This window comes from Camelus bactrianus, chromosome 17, assembly GCF_048773025.1.
Source record: "Camelus bactrianus isolate YW-2024 breed Bactrian camel chromosome 17, ASM4877302v1, whole genome shotgun sequence".
NCBI classification, from domain to species: domain Eukaryota; kingdom Metazoa; phylum Chordata; class Mammalia; order Artiodactyla; family Camelidae; genus Camelus; species Camelus bactrianus.
The window spans coordinates 30,298,476-30,312,142 of NC_133555.1; the positions used below are offsets into that span (position 1 = coordinate 30,298,476).

General features: G+C 39.3%; 1 protein-coding gene across 1 annotated transcript in view; it reads right to left on the minus strand.

Annotated features, from left to right (window-relative positions):
- The window catches only part of CACNA2D3 (calcium voltage-gated channel auxiliary subunit alpha2delta 3), a 776,451-nt gene that overhangs the window by 459,689 nt on the left and 303,095 nt on the right, over nt 1–13,667 (minus strand). The window contains exon 5 of the mRNA XM_074344645.1: nt 8,714–8,876. Coding sequence (XP_074200746.1) covers nt 8,714–8,876 — 163 coding nt within the window. The remainder of the gene's footprint in view (nt 1–8,713; nt 8,877–13,667) is intronic.

A 13,667-nucleotide genomic window follows, 5' to 3' on the forward strand; every position in this document is an offset into this window, starting at 1 on the left:
GCCTTAGGTGGGAGGTATAAACTCGCCTCCCACTTGCTTTTCAGAAAATCATTCACTAGCACCTAAAGCCACGCATTTGAATTTCACCCTATTTAACATGCCAGACCCAATTCTAGAACAGAATGTGGGAGGTTTTTGCCTTGGAATTCTCTCACAGCAGGTTGTGAAGCACTGTGGTCCCCACTGCTGCCTGCAACACACCGGGCAGTGGCAAGTGAGATAATGCATGGAAGGGACTCAGTACAGAGCATGGCTCTCAGTAACTAATCAGCTCATTAATTCACTCATTCATTCATTCAATACATGCAACATATGGGTTAAACATGAGCCTAAGCATGGAGGGGAGGGGCCACAGTGAGCCCAGGATATCCTCCTTCCACTAACACCATTCCTGAAAAAACAGAGACCCAAACCTGTGTGTACACACAGACACATCTCTGCAGACCCATGTTTGTATCATGCACACACACACAGTCAGAAGTGTGAAGGAATTTGAACTCAGCCACTCAAACTGTGAATTTTAAGACAGAGACAGTTACTCTATAACATAAACACATAATTACAAATTAGAAGAGAAAAACAATGAGTACTCTGGGATGACGACTGTGGAGTCACTTCAGCGTCATTATCTTGTGTGAATCTGGCCAAACGCTCTCGCTCTGTTGTGCTCTCACTGATGGAACAGGGTTGGGAACCTTGGAGGGTCCCCAGGTGCCAAAGGTTCACAGGGTGGGGAGGGTCCTGGATGTCCTTGTCTAGAACTAAGGTAGGTATGCAGGCCTGATCCCCTGATACTGACTTCCAATTTCAACTTATGGCCATAGCACCATCACATCAGTTAGTGCACGAAACAGATGTGAAAGCAAGAGTCAAGCCTACTCCAAGTGCTTCAGCTCAGAATTCCAAGGAAAAAACAAACCATTTAGAGTGCATATTTGTTTTTAACATCCTGGAGTCAATTCCTCCTTCTCTCTCTTTCACATATGTCAAGCAAAGGAAAGAATGAAAAAGAAAAGAAAAGAAAAGAAAAGAAAAGAAAAGAAAAGAAAAGAAAAGAAAAGAAAAGAAAAGAAAAGAAAAGAAAAGAGAAAAGAAAGAAAGAGAGAGAGAGAGAGAGAGAAAGAGAGAAAGAAAGAAAGAAAGAAAGAAAGAAAGAAAGAAAGAAAGAAAGAAAGAAAGAAAGAAAGAAAGAAAGAAAGAAAGAAAGGAAGAAAGAAAGAAAGAAAAGTTTTAAATACAGCTTTTTAAAAGGTTGACAAGCCTTCCTGGCACATCAAATGGCTCCTAGAAAACAGCATCTTAATGATTTCCGTGTAAACGAATCAGAAACACATGGATTAAATTTCCCTTAAAATATACACATGTAATTAAGGGGAAAAGTGCTTGGCAAAATGCATTTTGCATTTTATCAAACCCAACATTTCAAAAATAGGTTGAGACATCTGACAAATCCAAACACAGCAATCCTGCCCATCTTCATGGCTGTTCAAGGCCCCAAGTCCACTAGGCCAGACCTTCGCCTTCCCCTGGGCTTTTCAGAAGAAACTACTGGATTGTAACAGACAGGTTGGTTCCTAGGGCTCTGCAGTGGTGGTTATGGGTCTCCCTTTTTCTGGACCTGTTCCATTTTCAGGGACTGTCCCCCTGCCGCTGGAGAGCTTGAAACCCAGGCTGGCCTGACTGGGACACCTGCTGGGACTGGGCACCCTGCTGGAACATCTAGATGATGAAAGGGTGGCCTTGGTGTGTCCTGCAATTCATACCCCACCCCCAACTCTGTTAGGCAGTGCCCCTCTCCCAGGCCCTCCATCACCAGTGGAGAAAGGGGAATTGAGACACCCTTATTTCTAGCATCTCCATTCCAACAGCCAGATTATAGAATCATTGGTGTTTAATGTTATCTATGGGCACAAGTTATAAGGCAGCATTTTTTTCTTCCACTTTTATCATCTGTCTTTCCTCTACCTCAACAGCATCATGGTCGAGGAGGTCGATGGAACACAATGGGATGAGGAAAAAGGAGAAAAACTCTCAGATTAGTAGCCAAAACCCCAAAACAACACAGAATCTCAGAAACTGCCCAATCTGTGTTCTTCGGCAGCCACATGACAAGATAGAAGCAGAAGACTGGGGTCAAGCTCTGGCCAATTTCCAGTCCTTGTGTTTCGAACACTTTAAAACAAAAATGTTTGGGAGGCTAATTACTATCTTTTCCTTCATAGACATCCTTGAGAAAAATGGCTTACAGACAAGCAGCCCAAGCACTGAGATGGAGTGTGGCCCAGAAAGGACACAATTAATGAAACTGCTAGGTTCTAATCCTGCTTCAACCAGCTGAGGAATCTGTGACCTACTGTTATTCCCTCTGAGTTCAAGTTCTTCCTGCCTTAACCATAATCTCCTATAAGAATGGAACAACCTAATATGGTCATAATCACAGCAGAATGCATTGGCCTTCATCAAGTACCAGACTCTGATAGGCCACCTGTGCTATCTGACTGGATCCCCTTCAGCAGGTGACAAGAGACAAGGTCAGTGGGCTAGCCACTGCATCCCAACCCACACAAGCATTATCCTCACGGTGCTCATGGTAATCCCATAAGGTCAGTACTGCTATTATACCCATTTTACAGCTAAGGATGCTGAAGATTAGAGGAAAAGAGAAGGTTGCCTGAGCTCATGAACTGGGTGGACTTCTACATATTTAATCTTCACTACAACCCCCTGAGGCAGATCACTGAGATTATCACCTCCAGTTTATGAATGAGGAAGATAGGCACAGCTATTTTGCACAGCCACAGATGCATGGCTGGGGCCAGCCATGGTGGCAGGAGATCCTTACCAGGCTGGCTCTGGCCCCTGGCTGCCCTCCTCTCACCACCATTTTCTAAGCCTTATTCTCTAGCTTTCTTGAAGAGTCTGTGAGTCACCAAATGTCCTTTCAAAAAGTATCTTTTCCATTTAAATCAGCCAGGGTATGTCTCTGTTGCTTGCAAACGCCATGGGTACATGACAGCCCGGTTGACTTCTCACAGCACAGGTGGTGTCCCCTACCTCATCCTCCATCTGTGGAAAACACAGAGCAAAGGAGGGCACCAAGCAGGCTGAATCAGCAGGGCCTCTGCCCTCAGAGAACTCCAAATGGAGAAAGAAAAGAATGCATGCAATGCAATTCCAGAACAAAGTGCTTCTGGAACAAAGGGTTGCTAGGGCAAAGGAATAAACCAAAGTCACTTACAAAACAAGAATAAAGGAATTAAAGAGGTTGAACTGAGCTGGTTTTTAAGAATGAGTATTTGGATAAGCAGGAAAGGGGGAAGCAGGGATAACAGAACTGGAGTGAAACAAGATATAATGGAGGAAAGAGAGAGGCATACTCAGTGAACAGAAGGAGTCTTACCTGGGTAGACAAAGGTGAGAGGTAGGGATGAAGGGGTAGGTTGAGAACAGAGCATGTTACTTTCACACGCACATATACAAACACACACATACCCATATACACACACACAAGTACATACATGTATATAATTGTGTGTAGGTGTGTATGGGCATATGTACCTATAGGTATGTATGTAAATTTTACACCACTTTAGAAAACACTTAAAAGAGTTCAGCTTTATCTGAATCCACTGTCAGACCATCTGAAGTTCCCACAAAGACATCCTGCCCCACACTTAACTCGTAGAGGAAATGGAGTTGTTCACAGCTCCAAAGGCATGGGCAGCTCATCTCCAAAGAGGTCTCAACAGACAGTAAGACTCATAGGCTAGAGAATGCCAGAGCAGCAAATCAGCAAACATCTGTTGAAGGGGTTTTGAGAAGAAGCTGCTGCATCAGGCACCATGAGGACTCTAAGACACATTTCTAAAGATTCTAGGAATATGGCTCTTTGAATTCTTGTGGCCAGTAGGTCAACCTGCCCACATGTCACCAACTCTGAACCTGCAGTCTCTGTCAATGCCTTGGAGAAAGGCTCCTCAAACAGAAGTGAGCACTGATCTGGCTGAACTGCCTTGTTGCAGGGCCCAGCCTAGGATGCAGAAAAAAAGCAGACTGCAGAAAACAGGTAGATTTTATCAGCCAGTTTCATCTATGCCTAGAAATTATGCCAAAAAGCAGAGCACACAGCAGCTCCTAAGCCAGTATCAAGTCAACCTCCTAAGTGCCCATGGGGATCCAAGCTACTCCATACAGAGCATGGCCCTGTATTGGTTTTCTTTGTTGGGGGCAAGATTTATAACTCAGAAATGTCTCAGCCAGTGACCAAGCTCTGAGCATGTGTTTTGAGTACATGTCATCAATAACTAGATCCGGGCTGGAGGGCTCTCTAAACATGCAATACATTTTTGCAGCTTGAAAAGAAAAAAGACTGTTTGGAGCTGGTTTGAATTAGGTAGAATGAAGACAAGAATTTTCCTGCAGTTACCTCCTCTGTTCCCTGGGCAGCTACTCACTGCCTGGGGGACCTTAGTCCACAACCCAGAGCTTGGCTGGGACACCAAGTCTGAGCAGGGGTAGTAGACAGACCCCACAAGGACTGCTGAGGATGACATTAAATAAAATTGTCTACCTCCATGGCTCAAGCAGTCTGACTGAGGATTCTGCTTAGCAAGGCTCGCAGCCTGTGTGATCAATGGCAGTGCTGGTCCCCTCTATGTGCTGCCACCATCTATGTGCTGCCACCATGAAAAGGTACAATTACGCCTTTACAGCTCAAAGTGCAATTAAATCTGTATAATGATGTATAGTAACATGTCGTCAGCATATAGTGACACTTTTACCTCTTCTTTTCCAATTTGGATCCCTCTTATTTCTTTCTCTTGCCTGATTGCTGTGGCTAGAACTTTCAGGACTGTGTTGAATAGGAGTGGTGATAGTGGGCATCCTTGTCTTGTCCCAGATTTTAGTGGGAAGCTTTTAAGTTTTTCACCATTGAGTACTATGCTGGCTGTAGGTTTGTCATATATAGCTTTTATTATGTTGAGATATGTTCCCTCTATACCCACTTCGCTGAGAGTTTTTATCATAAATGGGTGTTGAATTTTATCAAATGCTTTTTCTGCATCGATTGAGATGATCATGTGGTTTTTGTCCTTTCTCTTGTTGATGTGATGTATTACACTGATTGATTTGTGTATGTTGAACCAGCCTTGTGTCCCTGGGATGAACCCCACTTGGTCATGATGTATAATCTTTTTTATGTGTTGTTGGATTCTATTTGCTAAAATTTTGGTGAGGATTCTGGCGTCTATATTCATCAGTGATATTGGCCTATAATTCTCTTTTTTTGTAGTGTCTTTGCCTGGTTTTGGTATCAGGGTGATGGTGGCTTCATAGAATGAGTTTGGGAGTATTCCCTCCTTTTCAACCATCTGGAAGAGTGAGAAGGACTGGTATGAGTTCTTCTTTGTATGTTTGGTAGAATTCCCCGGTGAAGACGTCTGGTCCTGGACTTTTATTTGTAAGGAGGTTTTTAATTGCTATTTCTATTTCCTTTCTAGTGATCGGATTGTTCAAATGTTCAGATTCTTCTTGATTCAGTCTTGGTGGACAGTATGTTTCCAGAAACTTGTCCATCTCCTCTAGGTTATCCAGTTTGGTTCCATATAGTTTTTCATAATATTCTCATATGACATTCTGTATTTCTATTTTGTTTGTTGTAATTTCTCCATTTTCCTTTCGTATGTTGCTAACTTGTGCTCTCTCTTTTTTCTTCTTTGTGAGTTTGGCCAGAGGTTTGTCGAATAAAATATCTGGGAATAAATCTAACCAAGGAGGTAAAAGAATTATACACAGAAAACTATAAACCATTGATGAAGAAAATTAAAGAAGACTTTAAAAAATGGAAAGATATCCCATGCTCTTGGATTGGAAGAATCAATATTGTTAAAATGGTCACACTGCCCAAGGCAATCTACAGATTTAATGCAATCCCTATCAAATTACCCAGGACATATTTCACAGAACTAGAACAAATCATAATAAAATTTATATGGAACCATCAAAGACCTAGAATTGCCAAAGCATTACTGAAGAGAAAGAAAGAGGCTGGAGGAATAACTCTCTCAGACTTCAGACAATACTATAGAGCTACAGTCATCAAGACAGTATGGTATTGGTACCAAAACAGACATATAGACCAATGGAACAGAATAGAGAGCCCGGAAATGAACCCACAAGCTTTTGGTCAACTAATCTTCGACAAAGGAGGCAAGAATATACAATGGAATAAAGACAGTCTCTTCAGCAAATGGTGTTGGGAAAACTGGACAGCAGCATGTAAAACAATGAAGCTAGAACACTCCCTTACACCATATACAAAAATCAACTCAAAATGGATCAAAGACTTAAACATAAGACAAGATACAATAAACCTCCTAGAGGAAAACATAGGCAAAACATTATCTGACATACATTTCAAAAATTTTCTCCTAGAAGAAATAAAAGCAAGAATAAACAAATGGGACCTAATGAAACTTACAAGCTTCTGCACAGCAAAGGAAACCAGAAGAAAAACAAGAAGACAACCTACGGAATGGGAGAAAACTTTTGCAATGAAACCGACAAAGGCTTGATCTCCAGAATATATAAGCAGCTCACACGACTCAATAAGAAAAAAATAAACAACCCAATCCAAAAATGGGCAGAAGACCTAAACAAGCAATTCTCCAAGGAAGACATACAAATGATCAAAAGGCACATGAAAAAATGCTCAATATCACTAATTATCAGAGAAATGCAAATCAAAACTACAATGAGGTATCACCTCACACCAGTCAGAATGGCCGTCATTCAAAAATCCACAAATGACAAATGCTGGAGAGGCTGTGGAGAAAGGGGATCCCTCCTACACTGCTGGTGGGAATGCAGTTTGGTGCAGCCACTATGGAAAACAGTGTGGAGATTCCTCAAAAGACTAGAAATAGACTTACCATATGACCCAGGAATCCCGCTCCTGGGCTTGTATCCAGAAGGAACCCTACTTCAGGATGACACCTGCACCCCAATGTTCATAGCAGCACTATTTACAATAGCCAAAACATGGAAACAGCCTAAATGTCCATCAACAGGTGGCTGGATAAAGAAGATGTGGTATATTTATACAATGGAATACTACTCAGCCATAAAAACTGACAACATAATGCCATTTGCAGCAACATGGATGCTCCTGGAGAATGTCATTCTAAGTGAAGTAAGCCAGAAAGAGAAAGAAAAATACCATATGAGATCGCTCATATGTGGAATTTAAAAAACAAAAACAAAAACAAACAAACAAACAAACAAAAACAAAGCATAAATACAGGACAGAAATAGACTCACAGACAGAATACAGACTTGTGGTTGCCAGGGGAGTGGAGGGTGGGAAGGGATAGACTGGGATTTCAAAATTGTAGAATAGATAAACAAGATTACACTGTATAGCACAGGGAAATATACACAAAATGTTATGATAACTCAGAGAGAAAAAAATGTGACAATGAGTGTGTATATGTCCATGAATGACTGAAAAATTGTGCTGAACACTGGAATTTGACACAACATTGTAAAATGATTATACATCAATAAAAAATGTTAAAAAAAATTAAAAAAATAAAGTGGGATTTCCCCCTTCACACACACAAAAAATCTGTATAATGATGCTAATGTTTCAAGCAACCTTGAAGCAGCTGCCATATTTTAAAAGATCATTCTGAAATGTTTTATGTCTTGGAATTTTTCTACAAAAATCTTAACTTTTCATCTTCAATTGAGAATGTATTTAATGCTGACAGGATGGCCTTCTTGCAGCCACATTGCACAAAAGCGGGTTTCTTCAGCCTATAGGATCCCTCTGTCCCACTGGATAAAGCTGAGCTCAGCCCTCTAAGTCTTGGGCTCTTAGGAAGTTGCTCCCTGAAGAAGAGTCCAAGGAGAAGAGTAGGTCACAGGATATAGTCCAATCCAGAGCCTGCTAGGGGTGACTCAGTCTGATATCACTTTCTCTAGGAGAGAGAGAGAGGTATCCAGCCACAAAGGACAAACACGAGAAGAACATTTCAGAAATGGTGAGTTGAAAGTTCTTTAATCACTGACCAAGCTCTTTAAACAATGACCTAAAACAATTCAGAGATGCAATTTATATTCACGCTATTTCCTGATAATAACAATGACAGCCTGAAAACAGGGAACCCCATTAAAGTCCATGCTGCTTTGCACTCTAAGACCACAAACCTCAAACTCCAGAAACCTCAAATACCATTACAAGGAATGAAGGAAGAAGAGAGGAGGACCAGTAAACTAGAACCTGTAAGTCCAAAGCAACTATCCGCTTTTGTAGATAAAATGTTTTCTTGGAACACAGTCAATTTACATATTATCTGTTGATTTATGTGCTATTTATGGTCATTTTTGTGCCAGAACAGCCAAGCTAAGTAGTTGCAACAGAGACTGTATGGCCCACAAAGCCTAAAATACTTACTATCTGGCCTTTTACAGAAAATTTTCCGACACCTGGACTACACGTTAGCAGGCCTAATGCAAATTCCAGCCGGGAAATCATGTCCAGAGCTTCCAGGCAGAATGGGCACAAACTTCACCTATTCAGCTGGTACCTGACACATCCTGCTTGTAATTGTGTTTTTCAAGAAAAGCATAATATCCCAAACCAGCCAGCCCTGCCCCTCACATCCCAGCCTCTTCACCCTCTAAAAGAAGCAGCAGCAGTCAATCTTACCTTTATTGTACATGTTCGTTGGCACTTGTACGTCACTCAGACTGATGTTCACAGGCAGATTATTAAAATGATCATTTGGGGCTAAGATGAATTCCTTCCCCAGCTCCAAAAAATTCCCATCTTTGTCCCTTTCATTTATCAGCACAGCATTGAAGTATTCATACTGAAAGAGAAAGTCAAAAAACATTACATATGGCTTAGGGAAGAAGGCTGTGAACTCAGACAGACCCGGGTATGGCCACGGGCCTTTCCCTACACTTGTGAATCCTGTTCAAGCCACGTATGCTCTTTCTTTCACACCGTCTACAGCTGCTTTTGCACAGGTGTGATAGCTCTATATAAATATTTCCCAAGGTCATTAAGCAGTCTTGGGAAACAAATTTAAGAAGCCATGTAGCATTTCCTTACGTGAATATAGAGAAAACTGTCCAAGAAACATTTTAATTCTTTAAAGTTTGAAGACAGACCCTGCCCTTATGCAGCCTACATTTAAGTAGAAGGAGACTGGAAATCAACTAAAATAACAAGTAAATATATAATGTGTCAAAGACAGTCATTCTTGTTCTAAGTGCTTTTCATGTGGTAACTTACTCAATTCTCCTAAAACTCTATGAAGTAGGTTTTATGAGTATTCTCACTTCACAAATGAGAAAACTGAAATAGAGATAATTTATGCATGCTGTCAAAGATTCCATCACTGATAAGCAGAACCAGAATTTAAACACAGCTGTCTATTTCCAGAGTCTGTGCTCTTATCTGCTCTGCAATGGAATCACAAGATGGCAGTTGGCAGGTGTGGTTGGAATTATCAGATCAGGAATTTAAAACAACTGTAATTAATATACCAAGGGCACTAACAGAGAAAGCAGAAAATGGGTAAGAACAGACAGATAAGCACAGAGACAAATATTCTAAGAAAGAATTAAAAGGAATCCCACTCCTGGGCTTGTATCCAGAAGGAACCCTACTTCAGGATGACACCTGCACCCCAATGTTCATAGCAGCACTATTTACAATAGCCAAAACATGGAAACAGCCTAAATGTCCATCAACAGGTGACTGGATAAAGAAGATGTGGTATATTTATACAATGGAATACTACTCAGCCATAAAAACTGACAACATAATGCCATTTGCAGCAACATGGATGCTCCTGGAGAATGTCATTCTAAGTGAAGTAAGCCAGAAAGAGAAAGAAAAATACCATATGAGATCGCTCATATGTGGAATCTAAAAAACAAAAACAAAAACAAACAAACAAACAAAAACAAAGCATAAATACAGGACAGAAATAGACTCACAGACAGAATACAGACTTGTGGTTGCCAGGGGGGTGGAGGGTGAGAAGGGATAGACTGGGATTTCAAAATTGTAGAATAGATAAACAAGATTACACTGTATAGCACAGGGAAATATACACAAAATGTTATGATAACTCAGAGAGAAAAAAATGTGACAATGAGTGTGTATATGTCCATGAATGACTGAAAAATTGTGCTGAACACTGGAATTTGACACAACATTGTAAAATGATTATAAATCAATAAAAAATGTTATAAAAAAAAAAAGGAAATGCTAGATATCAAAAACACAATGACAGAAATGAAGAATGTCTTTGATGACTCTTCAGCAGACTGGACACAACTGAGGAAATAACCTGTGAGCCAAAAGATGTCAGCAGAAACTCCCCAAACTGAAAAGCAAATAAAAAAAGGGGTAGGGGGACAGAATATTCAAAAACCGTCGGACAATTACAAAAAGTGTAAAGATGTGTAACAAGAACACCAGAGCAGAAGAAAGATAAAAAGGAACAGAAGAAATATTTGAAGTAAAAATAGCTGAGAATTTTCCAAAATTAATGACAAACAACAAACCACAGATCCAAGAAGCTCAGAGAACACTAAGCACATGAATATTAAACACACACACACACACACACACACACACACACACACATACTAGGCATGTCATATTCAAACTGCAAGAAATCAAAGACAAAAAAAAAAATCCTGAAGGAAACCAAAAAGGGAAAATACCCTTACCTACAGAGGGACAAGGACAAGAATTATATCAAACTTCTGTTCAGAAATCATGCAAGGAAGAAGACAGTGACATGAAATACTTCATGTTCAAAGAAAAGGCACACAAACCTAGAATTCTGTACCTAGCAAAATTATTCTTCAAGAGTAAAGAAAAATAAACTCCTTTCAAGACAAACAAAATTAAAGGAATTTGCCTTGCAAAAAAAAAAATGTTGACAGTTCTTTAAAGAGAAGGAAAAGCATATAGGTCAGAAACTGATCTCGATAAGGAAAGCAGGTATAACTGAAAGTAAAATAAAATATTTCATTTTCTTATTATTTACTGACCTGACAGATAATAGTTTGATCAAAAAAATTATAGCAACAAATTGCTGGATGATTACAGTTTATGGATAAATGAAATGAATGACCACAGTGTTATAAGGGACAAGAAGGTGGGATTGCGAATACTCTGTTAAAAGGTATCTGTACTATCCATGAAGTGGTACAAGGTTATTCAAAAGTGGACTTGAATTACTTATAAATGTATATTGCAAACTATAAAATACACAATAAAACAATTTTAAAAAGAAGCATAAATATATGCTAGGAAAGGAGAAAATACTGTCATATAATATGCTAAATTAAAACAAGAGAAGGCAGAAAAAGAGTAGAAAACTGAAGAAAAACAAAGAAAAAAGAAACAAAGAACAAGGGCAATGAATAGAAAATAGTTACAAACATGGTACATACTAATCTAACTGTATCAATGATCATTTTAAATATGAATGGCCTAAATACATTAATTAAAAGATAGACTGTCATAGTAGATACAAAAACAAGAACCAACTATGTGTTGTATACAAGAAACCCACCTTAAGTACAAAAAAAAGGTCAATTAAAAGTAAAGGGATTTTATATATATATGTATATATATATATACACACACACACACATACACACACACACACACACACACACACACACACACACACGAAAAACAAACAAAAAAGTAAAGGGATAGAGAAAGATGTATCATGCTAAATTAATCAAAAAGAGCCAGAGTAGCTATATTAATTTCAGCAAAGCAGACTTCAGAGCAAGGAAAATTATCAGGGAAAAAGACTGACATCACATAATGATAAAGGAGTCAATGCTCTAAAAAGACACAGCAATTTTTAATGCAAATGCAACTAACAACAGAATATTAAAGTATGTGATGGAAAAGCTGATAGAACTACAAGGAGAAATAGATAATACACTATTATAGTTGAAGACTTCACTACCCCTTTATCAGTAATCAACAAATTCATCGGACAGAAAAGTGGTAAGGGTATATAGTTTGAACTGAACAGCACATCAACTGGATCTAACTGACAATAGATTACTTCATCCAACAACAGCAGAATATACATTTTTCTCAAGTTCACATGGAACAATCACTAAGACAGGCCACATTCTGGGCCATAAAAAACACTTTAACAGATTTTTTAAAAATAGAAATCACATAAAATATGCTCTCAGACCACAATGGAATTAAACTAGAAATCAGTAACAGAAAGGTAACTGGACAAATCCCAAAATATTTGGAAATTAAACAATATATTTCTAACCAACACATGGGTCAAAGAGTAAGTCTCAAGAAAAATTTTTAAATAAATTGAATGAAAAAACAACTTATTTGCAGACAACATGATTTTCTATGTGGAAAACCCTAAAGAATCCACATAATCTACTGTAACTAATGAGTTTAGCAAGGTCATAGGATACAAGATCAATATACAAAAATCAATTATATTTCAATGTACTAACAAAGAACAACTGGAAGAATAATAGCATTTGCAACAGCATACAAAGTCTGAAATACTTAGGTGTAAATTTTTAAAAACATGTGCAATACCTGTATGCTAAAAACTACAAAATATTGCTATGAGAAATTAAAGCCTTAAGTAAATAGAGAGAAATACCTTCCTTAAGGATTGGAAAACTCAGTATTAATATGTTAATTCTTCCCAAGTGATCTAAAACTTCAATGAAATCTCAATCAAAACCTCAACAGCCTATTTGTAGGAATTGCAGAGTTAATTTTAAATTTTATATAGAAATGAAAAAGATCTAGAATATCGAAAAAAATTTGAAAAAGAAGAAAAAAATCCAACAGCTCACATTTCCTGATCTTAAGTCTTACTCCAAACTTAATCAAAATGGTGTGGTACTGGCATTAAAGTAGAAAAAGAGATCAATGGAATATCATGCACTTTGACTATCTTGCAGGAGGGGTGTTATACACAGTATTGCTCAAATATAGCTGACAGAATAGTTTCCTTTTCAGCATCTACCATGGGGGCTACTTGACAAGTGATTGTTTTACTAATGCAACTACCCCATGAGACTAGTTCCACAACTGCAGGAATTACGTCCATCTTTTCTCAGCCCCTAGCACTTGCTGGTCGACTAACTGATCATATGACCAACATCTGAATCCATGTGGTTACCCAGGTCTCTCACCAGAGCTGCATTCCACAGATGCAATCTTCATAGTCAACTCTTCAAGGCCATGTGGCAGCAGGGAACACTCTCAGCACGTTACGAAGATCATGTTGTAGGCAGTATCTCCTACGGCCTGGGGAAGGGAAGCTGTAGGAGACTGAGGCCATATTGCTGCATGGCCTCTCTCAGCAATTCAGACAGAAGACTGTGTGTCCAGAGTAATGGGGTAAAGGCTGATTCCAGAAATGGCTGGACTTGCTGGTCTGTGCTAATCATCTTAAGATGAAGGATACAAGGCAGGAGCTATGTGATACCTCCACGACCCTGCAGCTTCCCAAAGAGCTACCTGGGCATCCCCCTGCTAGTGGAGTCTTCAATGCCACTGTCACAGAACATGTCAGTGTTCAGTTCTGACAGAGGTGCCACCAGGGAAAAGAATTCAT